This window comes from Drosophila suzukii, chromosome 2L, assembly GCF_043229965.1.
Source record: "Drosophila suzukii chromosome 2L, CBGP_Dsuzu_IsoJpt1.0, whole genome shotgun sequence".
In the NCBI taxonomy this organism is placed as follows: Eukaryota; Metazoa; Arthropoda; class Insecta; order Diptera; family Drosophilidae; genus Drosophila; species Drosophila suzukii.
The window spans coordinates 15,044,486-15,069,226 of record NC_092080.1 but is presented as its reverse complement, the minus strand read 5'-3'; the positions used below and the strand labels follow the sequence as shown (position 1 = coordinate 15,069,226).

At 44.3% G+C, this 24,741-nt stretch overlaps 3 protein-coding genes across 3 annotated transcripts; 1 reads left to right on the top strand and 2 right to left on the bottom strand.

Moving 5' to 3' along the window:
* The first annotated feature begins 1,682 nt into the window (after nt 1-1,682).
* bchs (WD repeat and FYVE domain containing 3 bchs) lies at nt 1,683-18,328 on the top strand. Its single transcript, XM_017085842.4, has 18 exons — nt 1,683-1,841; nt 3,295-3,599; nt 3,654-3,899; nt 5,667-6,021; nt 6,113-6,299; nt 6,353-7,678; nt 7,761-8,776; nt 8,908-9,487; nt 9,554-10,746; nt 10,821-14,173; nt 14,226-14,329; nt 14,404-15,316; nt 15,374-15,548; nt 15,620-15,820; nt 15,875-15,976; nt 16,102-16,236; nt 16,308-16,422; nt 16,640-18,328. The coding sequence occupies exons 2-18, from the start codon at nt 3,327-3,329 to the stop codon at nt 16,803-16,805; spliced, it is 10,440 nt and encodes a 3,479-aa protein (XP_016941331.3). The 5' UTR covers nt 1,683-1,841; nt 3,295-3,326; the 3' UTR covers nt 16,806-18,328.
* LOC108018311 (uncharacterized) lies at nt 3,953-5,318 on the bottom strand. Its single transcript, XM_017085854.4, has one exon. The coding sequence runs from the start codon at nt 5,267-5,269 to the stop codon at nt 4,007-4,009; it is 1,263 nt and encodes a 420-aa protein (XP_016941343.3). The 5' UTR covers nt 5,270-5,318; the 3' UTR covers nt 3,953-4,006.
* Nucleotides 18,329-23,894: 5,566 nt separating the features above from the next.
* On the bottom strand, nt 23,895-24,222 carry LOC108012462 (leech-derived tryptase inhibitor C-like). Its single transcript, XM_017077856.4, has one exon. The coding sequence runs from the start codon at nt 24,181-24,183 to the stop codon at nt 23,992-23,994; it is 192 nt and encodes a 63-aa protein (XP_016933345.3). The 5' UTR covers nt 24,184-24,222; the 3' UTR covers nt 23,895-23,991.
* Nucleotides 24,223-24,741: the final 519 nt, after the last annotated feature.

The following is a 24,741-nucleotide window of genomic DNA, read 5'->3' as shown; positions in this document are numbered from 1 at the left end:
GAATAATAAATCGTAATTCCAAATCGGTCCTTGACCCTCCGTCATCTATTAGTTAAATGTTTTTTATTCTAAATCGTGGCCATTAAGTACTGCTGCTACCTTTTTGTTCAGGGTATCACCATCAATTTGCCGAATGCCTGTTTGCTGGTAAACCCCTTCCAAGCATCTGAAATATTGTTTCAATTTCTGTCAGTTGTTAGGCGCCTATTTATAGCTGGAAACGAAAAATCCATTAGAATATTGCCGCAGACGCAGTTCTTACCCCCAAACCCTGGCCCAGAAAATTTTCGTTTGCGGGGGTGGCAGACAGGAAAGTACGCAAAGTACCTGTCTGGGTGGGGAGATATTATATCGGGAGTGCCCAATCCCCAATGCCTTGCCATACAAACAAGCATTAGGGATCCTGAGCTAAACTTGTGTGGCTAGCTGGAAAAATGAGAAATGTGGGAGCGGGTGGACTCGAGCAGTCACGCAAGGGGTCAGTGGGGTCATGTCACGGAGGGGTGTGGAGGGTGTGGCGGGGCCAACGCCCAAAAGCAAACTATTTTTTGGGGAGCGAGACCGTCGGACATCAGGATAATACTCAAACGCGTCCAGACAGCTGGGTAAATATTTAGCATTTAGCACGGCACGCCTTTTCTTTTCGCACCCCTAATTGATTCAAAAATAAAATTTAATCTGCATTTAAATTTGGAGGCGGTCGGAATTGGTATTGGCACCAGTGAAATTAGGACAGACGGACGTGCGCTGCATTTGATTGCCTTGCCAATCAAATCCAATAAAGTCGCATCAGGATCTGGCCATAAATGAATCAACAAATTGCATCATTATCGGCACATGGAGTGCTCAATCAATATGCAAATAATTTTGTTGTCACATCTGACTAATATCTGTTGATTCTGACAATTATAACAAGTGGAAGTGCAAACACAAATATTAATAACCCCTAGCCAGAATCAACAAAGATTCTGGCAAATATATTGTATATTGGTCAAGACAATATCTGAAATCAAATGGCTGTTGGCAAAATAAAACCAATTATTTTTGGTAGATGGGAATACACTCATAAAATTATTTTTATAGTGACAACTTAACTTGCAATGCAAACATTTAGAACATTAAGAGTGGATTGCTCTATCTGATAATAATAATTTGGTACAACTACTCAAAACGAATACCTTTTATTAAATTAGAAGCAAAAAAAGGGGAGGATATATTAATATATTGAGGATATATATTATCGGTTTTTACATTTTAATGCCGAATTACTAATTGACTCTTACTTTATTGCAGATTTTGTTTAATAGCGGAATATATTGATTGAGTTTTACGTTTTACTCTAATTCCTTACTGTTATTTAGGGATGTTTAGTTCAAAGAAGTTGGTCATATCCTAGTTCCTTAAACAATCTATCCCAACTTTTAACCATGCTTAGATATACCTTAAAACTTAAATCTGTGCGCACTCCAGTTGTTTTACATATCTTCATAGGTATTCACTTTTTAACAGTTAAATTCATTTAATAAAATAGGAAACCCCTCTTATCAGTTCCGTTGATTTTTGAATTCATAAACCAGACCGCCGATCACTCACCCAAATGCAGCCCTGGCTGGTTTCCCTAATCAGCACTGGCGACGGTGGTTGCAAATTGCGAACAGCTGATCGCCCAACGGCGCTTCGCAACACTCAAACGTAGAACGGAAAAGAGAGTACAGACGAAAAGCTGGAGAAAAATTGTTTCACTTTTTCAGCCGTAAAACAAGATGTAAATCGAGTGCAATAATAGCCCAAAATAGTGAAAACTCACACGGGAAGCACAATGCTAGCGACGGATAGTAATCGTAAGTGATGAATACGCGGAATAAGCAGTAAAAGTGCCTGTGAAAATTTTCAACTTCGACCTGTCTGCTGGTGGGCGAAAGGGGTGGTGGGCGGAGAGAGAGAGAGCGTAGCCTACGTGAGAGAGGAAGAAAAATCAATAAAACTGTCGTGAAGCGCGATTGACCAGAGCAAAACAAAGAGCGACTACGAATGAGAGGGCCAAGTGGAGCCCGAAAAACAAGAACAACGACAACAGAGCGTCCGTTAGCTGGCCCAAATGCGTTGGCCGAAAAGAGAGAGAGCGATGGCAAAGCAGCACTTGAAAAGGAAGTGCGAGTAAACAAACAAACAAACAAGTGCGCAATAAGTAAACCTCGAACAGCTGTCTCGCTCAAACATAAATATTTGCTGACAATGTAAATAATATGCAGTTTCAGGTATTCTTTTGTGTATGCATATCAATTGCCACTAAAGCAGATACAACAAAAACTGGAAGCAGAAGCAACGTTCGCACGTTCATTCACTCCCAAAAAGTAAATAAAAGTACATACATACTTATACTTATAATCGTATGGAATCGCCCACAATGATGGCATTTATCGCATGATTCACTTTCCAGTGGCCGCTAATTAAAGCGGCGGCATCAGAAATAGAATAGCTGCGAAAACAAGCAATAATGCCAACTACAATGTGCGGTGTTGAGATTTGAGAACCACTTAATTTGCTGAATTGAAAGTGTTTGTGATGGTATCAGTGTGGTGCAAACAAATCTTAAAAATTTAACACTCATGTACAAAACAGCAAAGTTCCATATGTGACCGCAATGAACTATACAACCGAAATAATATGGTGATGTCAATTTAAGTATAAACACCAAAACAAACTCTTATCAGTCGAAAAGATAATATAGTAGCAGAGAATGTTCAGTTAATCCTGTTCGGATATCATATCCACTTTCAGAAATTGTAGAGTTTATCAGCACGAAAATGATCAAAATCGACTATGGATAGTCATCTATAAATCCACGCAGATATACGAATCTATTGAAATGTCCATAGTTTTATCCGACACTACAACTTTACGGTTATCAGCTAACTATCCAAACCGATTTACATATTTATTTATTCATCTAAACCGAATAGCACCCAGCTATTTATAGAAGTACAAGCATTCCTCGATTTGAAGTATAAAATATAAACCGAGTCAGGCGAGTGTAACATTTATAAATTATTCATTAAATTTTGATGAGTAATGAATAAGTCAATTGTAACAATAAAATCAGTGAGGAGCTGTTTCTTATAGACGGGCACTAGCTAGTTTTTAGTTGCTCAGAGGAAAATGTATGTATATCACTATGTTTCAAAAAGATGTTCAACGGTTACAGAGTGTATCTAAGGATCGCATCGCTGGATAATAAATCCTTTTATTTAAAAATAGTTATGTATAAATTTTAATGATTTTCCCCTCTTGCAGATTAATAACGCCGCAAATAGATCAACACAAAGATGAACGTAATGCGAAAGCTGCGCGGAGCGGCTAGCGCAGGTAGCACTAGTGGCTCTTCGACGGCCAACAACAGCACTCCTGAGGGAAACAGGACTCCAACCGTGCCCGCGGCCAATGGACGAACGACCGAGGAGGCCCTGATGGACGCCCGCGTCCTGGTCAGCCTCAACACGCTGAAGAAGCTCTTCAATGAATACACCCATCCGAGGGAACCGCTGAGCGAGCAGGAGCGCGATGCCAAGCTGTACGAGATGCTGCCACTCTTCTGCAAGGTGAGTGAACCAATCCTTATAAAGTACATGGCCAATAACTCCCCATCATTGCAGGTCTTTAGCAGCTGTCCGGCCAACGACATGAGCGAAAAGTTCTGGGACGTGGTCGCCTTTTGCCAGCAGGTGTCCCGTCTCATGGTCAGCGAAATCCGGAAGCGAGCCTCCAACCAGAGCACGGAGGCGGCATCTATTGCCATCGTCAAGTTTCTGGAGGTGGAGACCACGGAGGAAACCAGCAGCGGATGGATGTTGCTGGCAACCCTTAACCTTCTGGCCAATGGAGACGTCTCTCTTATACAGGTATGCTGCATTTAATTGCTTTCTGAATGTCTGCATTTTAATAACTCAGATTCAAAGAAACTGGTTTGCATTTTAATATTTAAAGTTTAAAAATAACAATTTGGTTTTCATTTGCCTAGTGCCGACTCTCTTTTTGTTTGCTTTGTTGAAGTACCCCGAGTATTTTCATCCTCACTTTCGGAAGTAACTCGTGGATCTGTTCTTACATGAGCTCTAGACTTAGGAAAAGCTTCTATTTCCTTTCCCTGGGTTGACTTTCTTGACTCTTTGGGTGACTTTTCATCAGCATTCTCAATCTGTCCTTCATCTCTCGGCTTATTTAGCACTTCAGCATTGCTCAAGGACCTTAGGCGAGCATAGCTCGAACCCTGTTCAACCAGCAGGATCTCAGACTTTTCTCTTTTTTCGTTGTCCAAAAGGGTTGATCGCCGGCTCAATTTGCGATCCATCTGATCCGGTCTCATTGTGGCCTCGCTGTTTTGACTGTTAGAACTTAGAGTGCTTCTGTCCTCGATCTTGGCCCAAAGGCTGGAGGAATCGCTGGTGCCACGCCAGTTCAGGGATGTTCGGGGTCGTTTATTGGCCTCCTCCTCAATGGAAGCCTCGTACTCTGTTACAGCCGGTGCGATTTCCGATTCACTAGTGGTTATAGTCGGCGTGGACATAAAACTCTCTTCGCTCTGGACTTGGTGCAGTGAAAAAAACTTTCTTCGCATCTCGCCAAGTAGCTGCCATATTCGAGCCACAATGTGCGGTTGCTCCTGCTCCGCGTTTGGCCGGAAGTACAGGGGCTGTGAGTGGGCCAGCTTGAAGTAGCAGCTGCAGCAGCGGCACAAGAAGTCGTCCACCGGCTTGGAGAGCACAAAGAGCCCGGCAGCTCCAATGTCCGACTGCTCGAAGAAGCCGCCTCCCGTCGCCTGAAGCCGCCAGTCGCCCGGCTCCATGCGCATCAGCAGGTCGAAGACGTGGAACATGTGCATCAGGTACATGGTTCCTGTGATCAGCGCAGCGATGCTCTGCTGTTTGCAGTGAGCGAAGTGCGGATGCTCCAGGTACTCGATGGTGGAATTCATGGAAGCCAGATGAGGATCCAGCATGGCGGTGCGCATTATAAGCACACCACAGGTGTAGTGAGCTATCACCGCACTCAGTGTGAGCAGCAGCTGCGAGGAGAGCACCGAACTCCGGGCCAGCATCAGTCGGAATGCACCCAGTGCGGCCAGCATCGTGAAGGACGAGAAGGTGGCGCAGTATAGGATCACGTGCGGAATACGCTCGGGCCAGTAGGATGAGCCCCGCATGTGGAAAAACATGCACACACTGCCCAGCACCACTTCAATAAACTTAAAGAACACCCAAACCTGGTTCATTTCTCAGTCGTACAGTGAAATTCAAGTCGAAAATAGTTGGGGATTTAGTTTTGGCATATGTTTAAAAAGATAGTGAATCAAAAATGTTATCCAAATCGGTTTTTCCGATCTTGTGAATATAATTGTTATTTTAAACTTGATGAAAATATCCACGTCAGAAGGCTAATATTGGAATATATTCCAACGTTCAATTCTTCATCATTTTCTGCTTGTGAAATGTTCGACTTCACTTGAATCCAAAGCTTAAAATATCCTCAGGACCTTTTAAAATTGTCGCTTTGTGTATACATTTGCCTTTGGTAAGGTCTAAAATACGATTTCTTCAGATCAGAATATTCCTAATACTTTCCTCATTGTATTGTAAAATCATTAATACTTTCACTTGCTACCATTCCAGGTGATGACTGCCGCAGCGGTTCCCTCGACACTGGTGAAGTGCCTGTATTTGTTCTTCGACCTGCCAATAATAGAGGACGATGAGCCAACAGCCGACGGAGGGGCAGTCAGTGAATTTAACGCCCACGAAAGGCGCACCCTCCTGCAAAAGGTGTTTGTGCAGCTGCTGGTTAAGCTCTGCTCGTACCCTTATCCCGCCGAGGAACTGGCCCGCATGGATGACTTGACGCTGCTATTTTCGGCCATCACGTCGCCCTGTCCCATCCACAACATTGTGTGGCGCAAGAATGCAGCTGAAATCCTAACCAGAATATCAAGAAACGGTCTGACCGATGCTGTGGTTAGCTACATACATTGTAAGTAAAGAGTTAAAGTTAGCTTGCGTTTGAATCAAGATATTCGGCATAAATATACAGAATACTTTTAAATCTAACCTTATCTTTTTAGCCAAGGGCTGCATGGCGCTGTGCGTAGACAACATGCAACGCCTGACGTTTGGGAATCCTTTGGAAATCGTCGAGATGTTCGTCACCGTGTTCTGCTTTCTCAAGGACTCTAGTCAGGTTTCCCAGATACTCATGGATGATTTTCGCGCCTCTCAGGGTTACGTGTTTCTCAGTGATTTTCTGCTAAAGTAAGCTTTATAACTTCCAGTTTAAGCACATCTTAAATATTAATTCTTTTCAGGTTTGACAACAACCGTAGCCAATCGCTGGAGATTCAAGCAGCCGTACGTAATCTTGTTCTGATGATCTCTTCGTTGTGCATGTGTGGCTTTTACGAGCTGCGACCGCCAGCTTCGCAGTTCAACACGGCTTTCAAGCTGCAGAACTTCCAGCTGCCGCAGGCCACCTCACGGGAGACGTGTGTGCGAAATGTGTACGCCTTTCAGGTGCTACAGAACGTATTCCTTAAGTCCACGACGCCCGCACTATGCTGCACCATCCTGGACGCAATTTCGCGGGTGTACCACTCAGAGAACGCCAACTATTTCATCCTGGAATCGGAGCACACGCTCAGTACGTTCGCGGAGCGCATACATCTGAAAAGTCCACAGATTCAGGAGAAGTTCTACGACATGCTGGAGTTCATCGTCTTCCAGCTGAACTTTGTGCCATGCAAGGAGCTGATCAGCCTTTCGCTTTTGCTGAAGCACAACCAGTCGACGCCCTGCAGCATTCTGTGCCTGAAGACATTGCTAAATATTTTGCGACACAACGCTGTCTTTAAAGACGTCTACCGTGAAGTGGGTATTCTGGAGATCTTCGTGGGCTGCCTTATACGATACGCATCCCATGTGCAGAAAATTACCAAGGGCGATGAATCAATGGTGGTGGAGCCAGAAGGTGACGCGGAGGAAGACCTGCTGGACACGATGGGAAAACATGTACTGGAGGCTCTGACCATGCTGTTGGGCGGTGGAGCCAGTAACAATGCCCAACTCTTTCGTGAATACGGTGGCGCCAAGTGCGTCCATGAGCTGGTAAAGTTCAAGCACTGTAGACCGCAGGCTCTCGGCATCGTCAGGGAACTGATTCTGTCCGTAGGTGGAGACGACGACATGCTGCACATACTCTCGCTGATGCACAGCGTCAGCCCATCGCAGGTTGAGTTCAAGATCCAGATACTAAACATGCTGCTCGGCTGCCTAAAAGACTCCCACCGCACACGTACCGTATTTCGCAAAGTCGGTGGATTTGTTTACGTCACCAGTGTTTTCGTGTCTCTGGACGGCAGCATGGCACGACCGCAACCGGACATTCCACAACAGGATCTCATTCTGCTACTGCAAATAGTCTTCCAGACCCTGGCCACGGCCATGCGGTTTGAGCCGGCCAACGCAAAGTTCTTCTACCAGGAGATCAGCAGCAGCTCTTTGTGCGACACTCTTCGCCTGCTAGGATGCTTTGGGGGATCGTCTGCTCTACAGGACTTCACAGGCGTGTATGAGCCGCAGCAGTCGCTACTCAAGTATTACCATGAGATTTTCAGCGGGGACATTCTAGGCGTCAAGTAAGTTTGTCAGATTGTTTTTAGTACCTTAAGAAATGATTTACACTATAAGCATTTATTCTTTATACATTTATCTTCCTAGTTTCTCTGAAGACGTTCCCTACCCGTTGTCCTACGTGTGCGTCGTATTCCGGCTACTCTACAGTATTGCGCTAGACAACTTCGAGTCGCCAAACCTGAATGGCATCATCACACTCTTCAGCGATCCTCCGGCGCTTTTGCGATCTCCGAGCAAGGAGCTGGCGGCACCAGTGCATCCCAGCCAGCTGAACCTCACGCAACCCAGTCCCGAACCGCGGATAGTACACCCAGGTGTGGTACTTTGTATGCTTCAGCTACTACCCGCCGTGGAGAATGATGAAGCCCCTCTGAAGGCGGTGCAACTGCAAGTATATCTCAGCGAAATCATCAAGTCCTTGGTGCGAAGCGAGCGCAACCAGCAGATTATGTGCGACCACGGACTGGCAGAGAAGCTGCTCAAGCTGACGCGGAGAGCGCTGGCGGAGGAGTCTCATCCCCTGCACGTACCAATGCAGTACATTTTGGAGCGTCTTGCCGCCCAGGCGCTGCAGCCCACCGAGTTGCGCCAATTTCTGCGCTTAGGCGAACCGCTCTCATGTGCGGATATAGATCTTCAGCAGCCATACAAGCTGGGCGGACCCGTTCCGCTGACTCGAATCAAGACTCTGGTATCGATGACAACTCCGCGCGACTTCCGTGCCCACGGCTCAAGCACGCTGCCTCCCTTCGTGGAGCTGGACATGTCAGCGGAGGGTTTCGGTTGTCTGTACTTGCCCTCACTGGCGCCCCAAGCGACGGCCACAGCCGGTGGAACCATTGACGCGAACACCATTGGAGGCATCGGAGCAGGCGATCGCATCTTTCCCCCGCAGACAGGTCTTACGTACTCCACCTGGTTCTGTGTAGAAAAGTTCTCAGATCCGAAGACGGATCCACACTGTGTCCGGCTTCTTACCTTGGTCAGGACTATTCACAATCCGCGTGAAGAAAACCTGGCATGCTTATCCATTTTACTCTCGGCGCGGGATAAGGCGATAGTCGTCTCCACCCAGGAGACTTTGGTCACGCCCAGAAAAAGTAAGTTGGCCCTTCAGGTTTTTTGAATAAAATATGGTTAAAAGGAGTATCCTGATTGAGAGTCCTTGACAATTCATTACATTAAGTTTATTTAAATCAGATGCCCGCAACTAAATATTTCAATTTTCCAGGTATTGGTGATTGGGAGCCCGAAGGATCTGACGACGGCATCGCTCGCATATGGTGTCCCGACCTTCTGCATGAGGGCCAATGGCATAACCTGGTCGTTGTGCTAAACCGAGCTGTTCTGAAGAACTCCAGCTTGTTCCTTTACTTGGACGGCGTGCCCATGCATACCCAGAAGCTGCACTACATCGCCCAGCATCCGGCAGCGGGCAACGCCAGTCTCACGTCGGCCACACAGATTTTTGGATACATCGGTACGCCTCCAATATGGCGGCGATATTCGCGACTCTGTTGGAAGCAAGGCGTCTGCCATCTGATCGAAGATGTGCTTACACAGCAGACGGTGCAGACCATCTACCAACTGGGACCTCACTATATGGGCTCGCTGCAAGCTCCTCAGCTTGGTAAACAGACGGAGTCGTTGGTGCCCCTAGTGCCCGAGGATCGCGTCCTTCTGGGTCTTAACGCTAAGGCAGTGTCCAAGCTGACGCTGGTCAAAATTCGCAAAGTGTACAGCCGGGCGGACAACAAGAGCATTGCCAAGCAGCTGAATATGAACTCTCACGAGAATGCTACGCCCATCAAGTAAGTAGAAGTGGTGGTTGCCCCTCAAATAGTCTAGAACAGGTTAATAATCATTCGGTCTTCCAGAATTCTGCACAACTCCGCTGGACACCTCGCAGGGGCCGGACGGTCCCTTGGCGGCGTGGTCGTCGGTTATCTGGGAGTAAGAGTCTTCAGCCCGCATCCAGTCTCAGCCATGATCGACACAGTGGGCGGCTGCAACGTGCTGCTCGGCATCATAGCCATGGCGCAAGACGTGGAGTCGTTGTATGCAGGAGTCAAGGCTTTGACCTGCGTGGTACGTAGCAATCGTGCCGCCCAAGCAGAGATGGACCGGAAGCGATGCTATCAGACGCTGGGCATGTTCTTCAAGAAGAAAAAGCATCTGCTAAACTCACACATACTGCACCTGACCTTTGGCTTAGTCGGCACTGTGAACAGCGGACAGGACATGTCATCCATTCCAAATGTGACTGCATTCCAAGACCTTTTGTGCGACCTAGAGATCTGGCATAACGCACCGAACGGACTTCTGCGATCCCTGTTGGAGCATCTGCTGGAGTTGGTGGTAGAATCTAGCGACAAGAAGCAGAACATAAAGATCATGCGAGACCTCCAGCTACTAGTCAAATTGCTGCACATCATCACCCAGATCCAAGACCACTCAACTCGAGAGATCCTCTTTAATCTGCTGGAGACTCTGCTGGGCGGTCAGCCGAGGCACACCGACCTGCTGCTTTTTGGTCAGTATGTGGCGGCCAAGCTACCACTGGCTCATAACGGAGGCTTGGAACGCGCCGTGCTCCTACCGAGCATGAAGAATCCTGCCGAAGATCAGGATGGGGGCGTGGCCCAGAACATCTACCTGCGCAATCGCTGCCTGTCTCTGCTCCACGGACTTCTATTCACGCCACGCAATACCGTGAACTATGTGATCTGCGACGATATTTCCAAGACTCTGGGAATGGATTGGCTGCTACTCTTCATGCAACCGCACGTCCACTTTACGACTGTCATCATTGCAGTGCGCATCCTGGTCGTTATCTGTGCCAACGAAAGTTTTCTTGTGCGCTTTCGGGATGCCACCCACAATGGCGGCTATCTTCGATTCACGGAGATGGTGTCACAGCGGAAAATGATGGGCCTTGGAGCCCAACAGCTTAACCAGCGTCCCACGAATGGCACTGGCACCGTCATTGTAGCCACTCCACAGAACACAATACAACATCTACCCACACAGATTGCCGGCGAGGTACGAGCAGCAGCATTGAATATTCCAGGTGAGCACAGAACCGTCTGAAAACAATTATTCTAACAGTTAAGCAATATACCTAACTATTTAAATGTATTTCAGGCTTCCAGCTTCTTGAATGGCTAATGAATCATCACCTGGACGTACCGGAACTGTACTTCCTAATGACCGCCCTGATTATGGGACAGCCTGTAAAGGTGCTGGCTACGGAACATACCAAGTTTGATCTTGACCGCGTCTGGTCGTTCCTTTGGGGCGCTCCTGTCTCCGCCAACACGCAGCTGCCTAAACTCAATGTTTGTCCCGAAGGTGTGTGCGTTCTTCTGGCTATGGTGCGAGGGATCGTGCACGGTGGCGAGTGCGCACCCTGGCTACACAGCCATCCGGAAACCATCATACAGCTCCTATTCAGCCTGTATCAAAACCTCGCCGACTTTGCCCCAGTGATGATGTCTGGCGATGTGATCACCTCGCTGGTTGCCGTGCTGTTTCCACTGACATCTCGCTCAGCGGACTCTGAGCCAAATAGTGGAGCATCCACCCCTACAGACGATACGGGAACCAGCTTTGCTTTGCCACCACCGGAAGCTCTGCATGGAGCCCCGCAGCCCAAGTTAACCACTCACCCGGTGTGCAAATGCATTATCGACTTCCTGCGCGTCATCGTCGTAGACTCGCTCGGCCTGAATATGCAGGGAAAGCTTACAGCGGTAATTGATCTCGTGCTGGACGCAGCTCCGGACACGGCGGAACTCCCGCTGCAGGTTCAATACCAGACCCAGATCATCATCGCCCTAATGGATCACCTACTGGCCGCAGACGTGCTTGTGGGCGAACAGGCGGCCCTACCTCTAGTGCCTCTCTTACAGAGCCAGATGCAGCAGGTCGCACCAAACGTATTCTACCTAACCACCCGCATCGTGGACAAGCTGTGGCAGGGCTGCCTCGCCCGCAATCCGCACGACATTTTCGACTTTGTTATAAAGTTGATCGTACAGGCCAAGCGACGATCTTCATCGTTGTCGCTGGAGCAACTCCACCACTCACTGAATCGCAGCATTCTCTTCCTGCTCTCCCGCCCCACCGACGACTCGCGGGCCGAGCAAATGAGCGTGCTGGAGGCGCTGCACAAGATCATACAGCACCGTCTGCTAATTTTTGGAGCGGGCAACCACGAGCTAGAATTCATTGGATGCCTCACATACTGCCTGCTGCAACTAACTGCCGACATGAAAATTGTTCTGGAGCCGGCCACCAGCCGAAATACCACCTGGCACGTGAATCCGCAGACGGAAACGTCAGAGCCCAAAGATGAAGACCTCAACCAGTTGCAAGGTCGGAACCTGATCGTTGGCGCTGCCTTTCGCGTTTGGGAGGAGCTGTACGTTTGCAAGAAGCCGGCTATCGAGGAGGTTTTCAAAGTCTCCCTCACATCCCCACCGCCGAACTCCAAGGCACCTGATCTGCAGACCACGCGTGAGCAGGTAATGGAGCTGGCCTCGACTAAATGGTTTACCTATGTGGAGGCGGAGCGCAAGGCCACCTACCGCGTGCCCTGGGAACTGCACACCCAGTTACATTCGAAAATCCTGAAGGTCACCGGCGGATTGTCACGCTTCACCAGTCGAACTAAAGCCAAGAAGGAAGAGCTGGTTCGAACCAGATCGACCCTAACTCGCGAGGCTGCCTATGAGTCTACTGGCATCCATGTGCAGCTTATTAAGGATCTTCTGGACCTGCGCGCCAAGCAATACCAGCAGATGCTGCAGCATACCCAGCGCTACGTCTACCAGGACTGGGTGCAGTCGGAAATGGAGCTTACCCGTGAGCGGGGGCTGTGGGGTCCCACCGGCAGCTGTTCACTGGATAAGTGGATTTTGGACACCACCGAGGGTCCCCACCGAATGCGCAAGAAGACGATGCGCAACGATGTCTTTTACCTGAACTATCCATACAGACCGGAGTTGGAACTGGCCGACAACAGGCAGCTGAAATACAAGGTAGCCTCCAGTCTGGACAGCAAGACGTACGCACTGCACGGTCCGCAGCAGCCGCGCATCCTGGCCGAGGCAGCGGATCACCATGCTATGCAACAGCAGAGTTCGCTGGAAGCGGTACATTCGCATCGTTTGGAGACCAGCAATTCAACATCAACACCTCCACCGCTTGCTCTACCAAAGCTTGTCGGTCATGGACCAGCACCGCAGGAGTCAGTGGATGGTAATGCCCCAGAGGATGACGAGGAGGAAGAAGACACCTCGATGACCAGCGATAATGAGACCTTCTTGCGCCTACTAGAAGAACAGGAGAAGATCAGCTTTATGTTTCGATGTGCTAGGGTCCAGGGACTGGACACCTTTGAGGGACTTTTATTGTTCGGCAAGGAACACTGTTACATTGTGGATGGCTTTACGTTGTTGAAGAACCGTGAGATTCGGGACATCGACACGCTACCGCCAGGCGCTTATGAGCCGATCATTCCCAACTCTGGAGGAACCTGCTCGACTACTTCCCGCGCCGTTAGCCACAAGCTCAGGCAGTGCTCTAAGTTCGCTTACGAGGAAATCCGTGAGGTGCACAAGCGGCGTTACTTGCTCCAACCCATTGCCTTGGAGGTGTTCTCCGAAGACGGACGCAATTACCTTTTGAGCTTTCCGCGCAAGGTGCGCAACAAGGTTAATCAGCGGTTCCTGGCTCTGGCCACTGCACTGAACGACAACGCCCAGCAGTCCGTGGCGGGACAGAAGCGCACGGCCAGTGTGGAGCAAACGGCGGGCATCTTCAGCGGCCTGATCGGCGAGACCTCGGTGACCCAGCGGTGGGTGCGCGGCGAGATCTCCAACTTCCAGTACCTTATGCACCTGAACACGCTGGCCGGGCGCAGCTACAACGACCTGATGCAGTACCCCGTCTTTCCCTGGATCCTGGCCGATTACGACTCCGAAGAGTTGGATCTGACCAACCCGAAGACCTTCCGAGACTTTTCGCGACCCATGGGAGCCCAAGCCGAGGAGCGGCTGGAACAATTCCAGAAGCGCTTCAAGGAGTGGGACGATCCGCATGGCGAGACCCCTCCATACCACTACGGCACCCATTACAGTTCAGCGATGATTGTGTGCTCGTACCTGGTGAGGCTGGAGCCCTTTTCGCAGCCATTCCTTAAGCTGCAGGGCGGACACTTCGATCTTGCGGACCGCATGTTTCATAGCATTAAGGAGGCCTGGCTATCTGCCTCGAAGTTGAACATGGCCGACGTCAAGGAACTCATCCCAGAGTTCTTCTACTTGCCCGAGTTCCTCAGCAATTTCAACAGCTTCGATCTGGGTACCAAGCAGAATGGTGAGACCCTCAACCACGTTATCCTGCCGCCGTGGGCCAAGCACGATCCAAGGGAGTTCATCCGACTTCACAGGAGCGCCCTGGAGTGTGACTATGTCAGCCAGCATTTGCATTTGGTAAGTGATGATTGATTTTCATCGTGACATCATTTAACATTTTTACTTGCAGTGGATTGACTTAATCTTTGGATGCAAGCAACAGGGACCAGCCGCCGTTGATGCCGTCAATGTGTTTCACCATCTCTTCTACGAAGGAAACGTGGATATCTACAAGTAATTAAACAAAACTATTTAATTATTGTTGAAAGAGTTATTAATCAAACTACATTTCCTTTATTACTTTGCAGCATTGATGATCCACTCAAAAAGAATGCCACCATAGGCTTCATTAACAACTTTGGCCAGATTCCAAAGCAGCTGTTCAAAAAGGCGCATCCTGCCAAAAAGATGGGCAGCTCTCGTCACTCGGCGTTAATCGATCCTACTTCACTGATCCAGGGCAATAGCACAGTGCTTCAAACCGACCGGCTGTTCTTCCATAACCTGGACAACCTTAAGCCCAGTCTGCAGCCCATCAAGGAGCTGAAAGGTCCAGTCGGTCAAATATTGCAACCAGACAAAACGGTGTTTGCTGTGGAGCAGAACAAGGTGATGATGCCGCCTTCGTACACGAAGTACATCGCCTGGGGCTTTGCCGACCATTCACTCCGCGTAGGACTCTACGACACGGACCGGGCATCCTTCGTGTCCGAAGCATCGGCCCAGAACTCGAGCGAGATTCTGGCTTGCGCCTGTCCCAATGCCAAGATGATTGTCACGGCCGGCACCAGTTCGGTGGTGACTATCTGGAAGTTCGATGCGAATCGAAAGAGCCTTGCTGTGAAGCACTCATTGCACGGGCACACCGACGCCGTCACCTGCCTAGCAGCCAGTGCGGCCTACAATGTCATCGTGTCCGGATCGCGGGACGGCACGGCCATAGTCTGGGACATGACGCGGTTCACCTTCGTGCGCCAGCTGCGAGGACATGCTGGTGTGGTGGCTGCCGTGGCCATTAATGAGCTTACCGGAGATATTGCCACCTGCTCGGCCACCTGGCTCCACGTGTGGTCCATCAATGGCGACGCCCTGGCTATGGTCAACACATGTGTGGGCAGTGCGGATCGCATGCAGCAGATCTTGTGTGTGGCCTTCTCGCAGATCCGCGAGTGGGACCAGCAGAATGTAGTAATAACGGGCTCAACCGACGGTGTGGTGAGGGTGAGTACGCACAACGTTTTTAATAAATTAAATAATCTAAGATCTCTTTGTACACAGATGTGGTCTCTGGAGCACACACAGGTGCCCATCGATCGCAAGTTGAAGCGAGGCACGGAGGTGTCCTCGCAAGACAAACCAGACTCTGTCTCTTTGGAAGGCAAAGACAATAAGGACGACAAAATAAGCCTAATTAAGCCAATAAGAAGCCTTTCGCAGTCAGAGGAAGAATTGGGTTAGTTGAGACTATTTGCTTACGTTACCTTTTGATTTTGTCTGTACTAATTGGTACTTTTTATTCCGCAGAGATTGTCAAATCCGCTTCGGAAAGTAGCATTTCAGAGGCCTCACAGCATAGCCTGGAGTCGAGTAAGTCAGCAGGTGCTAAAGCGGATCTGGAAGGTGAGCCCAGAAAAAGCTCCATTTCGGGGGCAAAGTCCCTGCACGAAATGAAATCAGCCACTGTTGAAGGGGAGAGCAGCAGCTGTGATCCCAAATCCAATGAAGGTAAGAATGTCCACATGATTGTGTATCTTAAACTAACTTTTTACGATTACCTAGATGAATATTCTATAAGGCCAAGCAAATCAGATACGAGCCTGACTGACGGATTCGTTTTAATAGACAACGACAGGCATAAAGGCGACCAAATTCTAAGAAAAGGTAAGTTTATATTTAAATATCATATATTCCCATATTACGTGCGATAGCATTATTTTAAAAGTTAAATGTACTTTAAAATATTTTTAAACTGAGAATAATTTATATATTTTTCTATGTGTATTTAGGCTTCAGATGGCAACGTCAATTAATGTTCCGATCTAAGCTAACCATGCATACGGCTTATGATCGCAAGGATAATGCTGAACCTGCTAGTATTACAGCGTTAACGGTATCCAAAGATCACAAGATTTTATATGTCGGTAAGTGTTTAATTATAATGAACCAAAATAAATAAATTTTATTCATTTATTAAATTGGCAATAATTTAAAGGGGATGCACGAGGTCGTATCTTTTCGTGGAGCGTTACGGAACAGCCTGGTCGAGGAGTTGCCGATCACTGGCTGAAAGATGAGGGAGCTGATCAGTGTGTCAAATGCCACGTCAAGTGAGTTATTATAAATATAAATTACTGAAAATTCTTTACTTTCTTTAAATTGTTAAAGATGTTTAAACTTTACTATTTCTACTTGTCAAACTGTTTTAGTCTTTTATTACATTATCCTTTAAATTTTATAATAGGTTATATTTCGATCGCTGCCCAAAAGACTCCATGACTCCATCTGTTGTAAATTATTTTTAACCTTATTATCAATTCGTTTCAGATTTACACTTTACGAGAGGAAGCATCATTGTCGCAATTGCGGTCAAGTGTTCTGCAACAAGTGCAGTCGCTTCGAGTCGGAAATATCGCGTCTTCGAATCCTAAAGCCAGTTAGGGTGTGCCAGGCGTGCTACAGTCAACTGCGAACCAATTCGTTGGACAATTAGACAAATGAGATGGGATGCGTACACATTACTGCTAACCATATTACCCTCTTTATTGGTAAAAGTTAAACGTAGTTAGTTATAATGCTTTTATTTATTCTTGTTTCGGTCCAATAATTGTATCCAAATCGAGTTAATCTAACTTTAACCAAAGGCTGTTATATGATTTTATATTTTATTTTACCTAGCTTAATTCGAATTTTCTATGTACACAATCCAAGTTGCAATATAATTTATACACTTATTTATACCTATTTATTAAACAGCGAGTTTAACCATAATAAATGTTGCTTTTACATCGCAAGCATTGACAATTTATAGTTATGTAACACAGACGTAAAATTCTATAAGTATTGAGTATATAGTGTAGACCTTCGAAGCAAGTATGAGCAGCCCACAAATGTGGCCAGCGCACAAAACTCGAAAGTCTCCCCAAGGATTGATGTTTCCCGTATTGGTGGTCAGATGGCCGTCAGCCCACAACCGCTAAATCAATAATAATCAAACTAAGCACCGCCAGTTATATCAATTAAATAGTTAACTCAAACACTTTTCTAGCAAATAAAACCAAACACATCACTAAGGATATCCCCGCACCTTTTGCGGGAACAAAACACGTTTTAGCACACAACAATACAACCTCACACTAAACTAAATGCAAGTAGATTTTCTCAACACTACTTTTAAAAGAGCAAAAAATAAAAACAATGCAAAAAATGTAATAAATGGGACACGAGTTGTAAAAGCAATATTTCGAATTGCAATCAAATTAAACATGCCTTGCAAAATTAAAAGTAAATGTATAAAAAAGTCAGGCAACTGTGCTGTCATTTTTCTAAAAATACTTTAGCATTTTGACACTTTATTTTCGAGCTTTAAACCATTCAATTCCTTCCATAAATCACGACAACAACACCTAAACACTAAATTATTGTAAATACAAACGTCAAATAACAATGAAAATATATAATAATAATAAGACAAATAAATTAGATAAATATATTGGTAGCCGTGGTAGAAAGACATTCCGTATTTTGTAGAGAATCTACATGTTGCATTGATAATAATTTACAAATATTACATATGTATGTACGGGTGGCTGTTTATATGTAAATTAATGTTGTGGTAGGAGCAACAAATGCAATTCCATCTTCTCTAGCCTGTTATAACAATTTCCGAACTCTATCCAAAGACTTAAGAAGCACCAAAGACAGAGAAAATGTAACTTTATATCCTCTACAAACGTTTCAATAACTTATACAGCTCAAAGTTTTCAAATGTGTTATATTGTAAATCAGAAAGAGAATTGTTATATGAACAATACCTAGCCAGTTAGTGCAATACGAGAAAACACCACAACAAACACGGGACATCCTGTATTACCATAACAACCTACATACATTTCTAAAAAGAATAATATAAATACAAATATATATTTATTGTTAGTGTGTGAGATAGAAAGCATAAATATTACGGCATGCGAAGTTTAAAGAATACAATTTAATAAAATGAGCTATGTTATCACACTACGGCATTTTTACTGATTAATTTGAAACGAAGTCCAGGAAGAGGGTGTGGTCGAGTGTCTTACCATAAAAAACTCGGAGACTTGGCTCTGGTTGAGCACCTGTTGTGTTGATTTTCTTAAAACAAAGCAAAAACCGTTAATATGTCTTTTTTTATCATTAATCATTTTCTTATTTTCTGAATATTGATTCTTTAAAATATTTTGTCTTAAATGTTTTTGTTATAAGGATAAAATGTGCTTTACATTAAAAGGTTTGATAGGCTCCCATTCCTTTTAGTGACCTTCCCTTACTAAGCGGGTATCAACAACTTTTAACTATTCCAAAATGAAATTGTTTGTTCTTATAGTTTCCAGAAACCTCGACATGTATATGGACAGACTAAAAATCCCTTGGTTTTTCTTATTTTATGATGCAGCGCCTTCAGAGATGCTGTTATATAATAAATATAGCCATTGAGAGACCATAATCTTCTTAGGAATTCAGATTATGTTTATACTTATATAACCCTTTGACCAATTTCAAAACAAAATTTCTTACTATTTTAAATTATCCGGCACATGCGAAGTCTTTTAAACTTAGTTACTTATAAAAAAAGTTTTGGAAATTATTAGTTAAAAAACGTTTTGTTGGTTCTATCTGAAATAAATATTTTAAGATAGATCCACTTTTCTGTTATTAGTTTGGCTTCGAATATTAGCTTTGCAAGAAACGGCCTAGTCCATAATACAGATCAGATCTGTGTCGATATCAGAACACTCCGTTAATTTTTTGGTTTATTATTTTATGCAGAAGGGCAGACTCGCAGGATCACGACCTGCACAAGGACTGGTTGGATTAAAAATTAAATTAATTAATATTAAATCAAATAAGGAAAGCAAGGCTAGTTTGGTTTCTTTAAGAATTCGAAGCCAAACCTGCGGCTGTTAAATTATATGTAAAGTCTACAGTTACTAAACAAATTGAAGAACCCAAATGAAAACCTAGTAAGCCAAAGTAAATTCTGTTAATGGAAGTAATGCCAAACAAAAGGGAGAAGAAATTAACAAATTTAAACAATTAAAACAATTAAGTGCTTCCACACTATTTGCAGAGCAGTAACAAGCGAGTAAAAAAGGAGGGCTACGAAAAAAAGATGATAAGTAAATAGCATCAAAAAAGTGCCGAAAACATTTTGCAGGACAAAGCGAGCGGCAAATAAAAATGTAAATCATAAAAAGCGTAATGAAAATAAAAATCCTCAATTTGTATGCTGTCGCATATTCCACAATGCTTAAGCATGGTCCAAGGAGGGGTTGGGTTCTAGTGAGTCCTCCGGCACCAAAGAGGAGTGGAGCTGTCATAAATTCTGTCAGCAGATTCGGATCCAAGTCCGATTCCGAATGGGTACAAATGTCTTTACAAAGGACATGTGCGCCATGCGTCTATTATTGATGCCCGGTTTCTGAACATCCACTGTCATCAAAGAGCCCGATTCAATTGTCTGAGACAAATGTCTTTGGCAGAAGGTGAAGAAAGAAGTCTTATTTTGCATATGCAAACGCCCGGGGCTACCCATTGAGGAGGGACAGCCGCACAAACCGCTCGGACATGTTGCACATTACCCTTTCAGTCCGCCCACCTCTTTGGGGAAAAACTTTCGCCACTCGCCCCCAGTTCTTTTCACACTTTTCTTTTTTGCTGCCGGCCATGGGCAATACATCTTGGGCCACAAAACACAAAATCGTCTTAAGTATTTTGTGTGGTTTAAATAAAGTAAAAATAATAATGCAAAAATAAAACCCAATGCCCAGATGTCCTTCTGCGAGTGTGGGAGTGTGTAAAAGGATAAGCGTGCTACATCCGCTTAGCGTGGTCTTCTTCTAGTCCTGGCATACCCTAATGTCTATTTCGAAGTCATTACAAATTAAATGATAGTTGGAAAGTGGAAAATAAAATCTTAAAAATTTTAAATGTTATTGTATGTTAGTAACGATTAAACTTTGTTTTTACATAGATCAAATATAGATATACCACTATATTTTTTTCTGCACCCTTTTTATTAAATTTAAGAACCAAAACTAAGACAAATGTCTTGGCTTAATCACTCTATTTGTATTTTTTAGTCAAGTCTCTAAAGAGCATTCAATTGTCACTCTAGAAAGTTTCTAAATTGAATTTGTCGTTTTCTTTACTCCTTTCTTGCCATTTATTTTTGGGTCTCGATGTTGCGTAAATGATTTTATTTCGTTGGTGTAAAATTTTTGATGTACTATTATTCTATGCCCAAGTCCCCAATGTCCATCATTGTTTTTTTATAGACACATTGCTCAGCAAAAGGGTTAATTCCCCGCACCCAGGCCTCTATGACCAACAACAAGGAGTGCCTCATCGTCACCATGACATGCGAATTAGCCTTGGCCAAAAAGGTGGGCTGCATATGGGATATGCGATGTGTGATGTGATATGGGTTATGGTATATGGGCTGAGCACGAGTGTGTGAGTACAAGATCCACGCAATCTTGATGATGTGAATTGTGGCACTTGTCCATCCAATTTGGAGCGTGGGTCGGCATGGCATACTACAGGATTGATGGCTGTTTGCTAATTTTGAGTTTGTGCATACGCCTAGCGGGTGCGAGGAGAATACCACTTATAGGCTTGTAATCCATGACAGCTACAAAAGGATGAGCCAAAGGAATCGATGATTAAACGGAACGGTCAAGTTTTAAAACACAATGGATGGAAAACTGACAGCGTTGGATGTTAAGGTAGTATAAAATGCAGTTCCAGTTTTCACTGTCGAATATGGTAGTCGAATTCGACTTTCCAAAATATTATTATTTGACGAAATAAAGGTATTTATCTTTAGAATAAATATTTATTTATCATTAATGTATTAAAAAATTTGATAATATAAAAATATTTATCAAAAAGTTATTCAAGTTACTATAAAACATGCAAATTTTAGGATTCTAAAAATCAAAACAGGTCTGAAAATGAATGAGATTGTTTTTTATTTAACAAATTTATCCATTTTGTTAGATCTTAATATTTCTGTTACTAGCAACGTCCGTAATTGACCAAGGTAATGCCTTTTTCTTTAGCTGCGCACTTGAGGAGGCAAGGGTTAGAGTAGGTCTTAGAATCCGATCCACAGACTAGGGCTTTTTCCAGAGTACACGCACAAAGTTGGGCCGCAGAAAGGGCCAAAAGTGCAAGCATGCAGAAAGGCATCAGAACGAGGCAACGCATTGTATAAGTTTTGTTCTAATCTGAAGACTGAAAGTTCTATCAATCATTTATATATGCACCAGGAAGTGGTATTTATATTAAGCGGTAAATTACGATTTTAAAATACGTCCAAGTCTTAAACGGTTACGTTACGTTTTTTTGTCAAGTCTAGGTGTTTTATAACATTTAAAGTGGTATTTTTAAGTTTTTAAGTTCTAAAATAAGTAAAGCACAAACCATTTTTTCGGGGCTGGTTCTAAAATAATTCAAATCCGATATATTTATACAAACCTTTTATCGTATAGTAACAGGGTATATTAGATTCGTCGAAATCTGGTAGAAGAAAGCGATTTCGATCCTATAAAGTATATATATTCTTGATCAGGATTACTAGCCGATTCGATCTAGCCATGTTTTCTAAGATTTTATAAAAGTGTAAATTTAAATGGTTTTAAATCGGACCATCCATTAAAAAGCTATAAGCAATAAATAAGTCGACGCTCCCCTTAAGGTATCTGATAGTCGAGGCAATCTACTATAGCGATCTATCTTGTTTTTGTATTAGGTGTCTTGAGTGAATCAAGGTTGAGAAATGGCTTTCAGAATAATATGTGATGACGGAACACAAAATGAGGAAAGAATTGTGGCGTGTGCCAGCGGAACATTTATATAGCTTTTTAAGTAATCAGGTATAGCATAGGGCGATTATTTCTCAATTTCACACTGACTAATTGGTTAAGTAAAGTGTTATCCTATTAATCTGCGACAACAATGAAGAATTAAGGTCATACAGTTATTTTATTGAAAACAATACATTTTTCTTACTATTACTCATTAGGATAAATACTTGTTTCCCCAACTTGTGTGAACAACAGGAATCTCCTGATACACAAAGGCAATGCCCTGATGTTAACAGAAACCTCTTATTGGGTCTCCTTTAATTTGGCTAGCTAATAGTAAGTAATTAAAGAGTGACAAAAAAATAAATGAGGACAAAAAAGAGGAAGTGGCATTTTAAACTCCTCAAAAAAATCACACTTTTACCATGAAAACCAGTGGGGATACAACCCACTCCACTCCCACCCACTGTCCCAAGGGGGAACGCCATTTCCATTTCCATTTCCCAGACTTTCCCAGCATCCGTCGGAACTGAGCAGACCAGAGATACCAAGTCAGGCCACGAGCATAACGTGCAGCTTTCCAGCTTTCGCCGCAATCAATTTTACGGGTGCACAGCAGCAACAACCAGGAACAGCCTCGGATGCCTCGAATTGCGGCAGTGGAATTAGAGCAACCCCGAGCACAGCCACGCCAAACCACTCAGCCACCACCCATCCACAACCACATCCACATCGAGAGCCACCTCATCACGAGCAGCGTTAGACACGCCAAAAGGAGGTGGAGGAGGAGCAGGAGGACACGGAGGAGGAGGAGCGCACGTGGTCCTGCTCACATGAAGGTATTAGCCCGTAACATCGCTGCATGGCATGGGTCAACGCCACGCAGACGACTCGAGTGCATCCTTCTATCTATGTAGGTATAGATACGTACGTATGCGTCGATGTCCAGAGATCCGTCCTTTAATACTACTAAATACAAAAAATCCATTGTTCAAATTGACCGAAAACACCGTTACCATTCCCCAAGCAAAAGTCGTGGTCAATTCTACCATGAACACAGTAAATGTTACGAAACTTTTTAACTGACGAGTTAGTGCAGCTCGGTTAATTACATGTAATCTAATTAGGCTGCTCGACAGTGCTGACAACAACCACTGTTAAAAACGGTTAAAAAAAAATATATAAATAAAATGTTAGTTTTTTTTAAAAGTGATCATATCTTGAACAACAACATGATTTTTAAGGATCCGGTGACTGAATTGAAGTTAGGTAAATTTGTTTGGCCTTGAGTCCAATCAGCTAAACATCATATGAATGCGTATGGGTATAATGATACCCATTACTCGTAGATTAGAGGGTATATTGAATTCGTCGAAGGAAGCGTTTCCGACCCTATAAAGTATATATATTCTTGATCAGGATCACTAGCCGAGTCAATATGACCAAATCTGTCTGTTTGTCCATGTGAACGCTGCGATCTCGGAAACTATAATAGCTAGAAAGTTGGCATTTCAAGTTTGTTAACCGGTCTATATAGCCTTCACATTTTTAAAGATTTGTAATTATGTAAATTAAATTTTGCTTAGTTTATCAAAAAATTGTTAATTTCATTTTCGCCGCTTGGATTGCATAATTGGACACAGTAGCGCGGGTGTCCATATTGTTAGACCTAGAGAGTTAAACATTTTTCTATTAGTCCCTTTAGCTGAGTAAGGGGTATCTGATAGTCGAGGTACTTGACTATAGCGTTCTTTCTTGATTTTCATTTAACAAATTTATCCATTTTAGGTGTCTTTATAATTGAATTGTTAGATCTTTATTTTTCTGTTACTAGCAACGTCCTTGTTTGACCAAGGTAATCCCTTTTCCTTTTGCTGCGCACTCGAGAAGGCAAGGGTTGGAGTAGGTCTTAGAATCCGATCCACAGACTGGGTCAAGTTCTCTAGTACACGGACAAAGTTGGGCCGCAGAAAGGCCCAAAAGTGCAAGCACGCAGAAAGGCATCAGAACGAGGCAACGCATGGTATAAGTTTTATACTAATCCGACAAGACTGAAGACTGAACGTTCCATCAATCATTTATATATGCACCAGGAAGTCGTATTTATTTAAAGCGGTAAATTACAATTTCAAAATACGTTAAAGTCTTAAATGGTATGCTTCGTTTTGTTGTTCTAAAATAAATAAATCACAAACCATTTTTTCGGCGCGTGCTCTTAAATAATTCCTATCCCATATATTTATTCAAACTTTTTATCGTAGAGTAAAAGGGTATATTAGATTCGTCGAAATCTGGTAGAAGAAAGCGTTTTCGATCCTATAAAGTATTTATATTCTTGAACAGGATCACTAGCCGAGTCGATCTAGCCATGCCAGTCTTTCAATATGAACGCAGAGATCTCGGATTTTTATAAGATTTTATAAAAGTGTAAATGGAAATGATTCAAATCGGAGCATCCATTAAAAAGTTATAATCAATAAAGAAGTCGACGCTAGATGGCGCTGTTTTGGGTGTGCAATATTGTCGCTTTGCTGCTTTCATATCACCATCTCCCTCGCACTCCCCTTAGCTGAGTAACGG

What these genes read in the sequence shown, in the direction of transcription:
- LOC108012462 (XM_017077856.4), bottom strand. Translation starts at nt 24,183, where the DNA reads ATGCGTTGCCTCGTTCTGATGCCTTTCTGCGTGCTTGCACTTTTGGGC.
- LOC108018311 (XM_017085854.4), bottom strand. Translation starts at nt 5,269, where the DNA reads ATGAACCAGGTTTGGGTGTTCTTTAAGTTTATTGAAGTGGTGCTGGGC.
- bchs (XM_017085842.4), top strand. Translation starts at nt 3,327, where the DNA reads ATGAACGTAATGCGAAAGCTGCGCGGAGCGGCTAGCGCAGGTAGCACT. An exon ending in TTTGGTCACGCCCAGAAAAA is followed by an intron (nt 8,777 to 8,907) that starts GTAAGTTGGCCC and finishes TCAATTTTCCAG; the next exon opens with GTATTGGTGATTGGGAGCCC. An exon ending in TCAGCCAGCATTTGCATTTG is followed by an intron (nt 14,174 to 14,225) that starts GTAAGTGATGAT and finishes TTTTACTTGCAG; the next exon opens with TGGATTGACTTAATCTTTGG.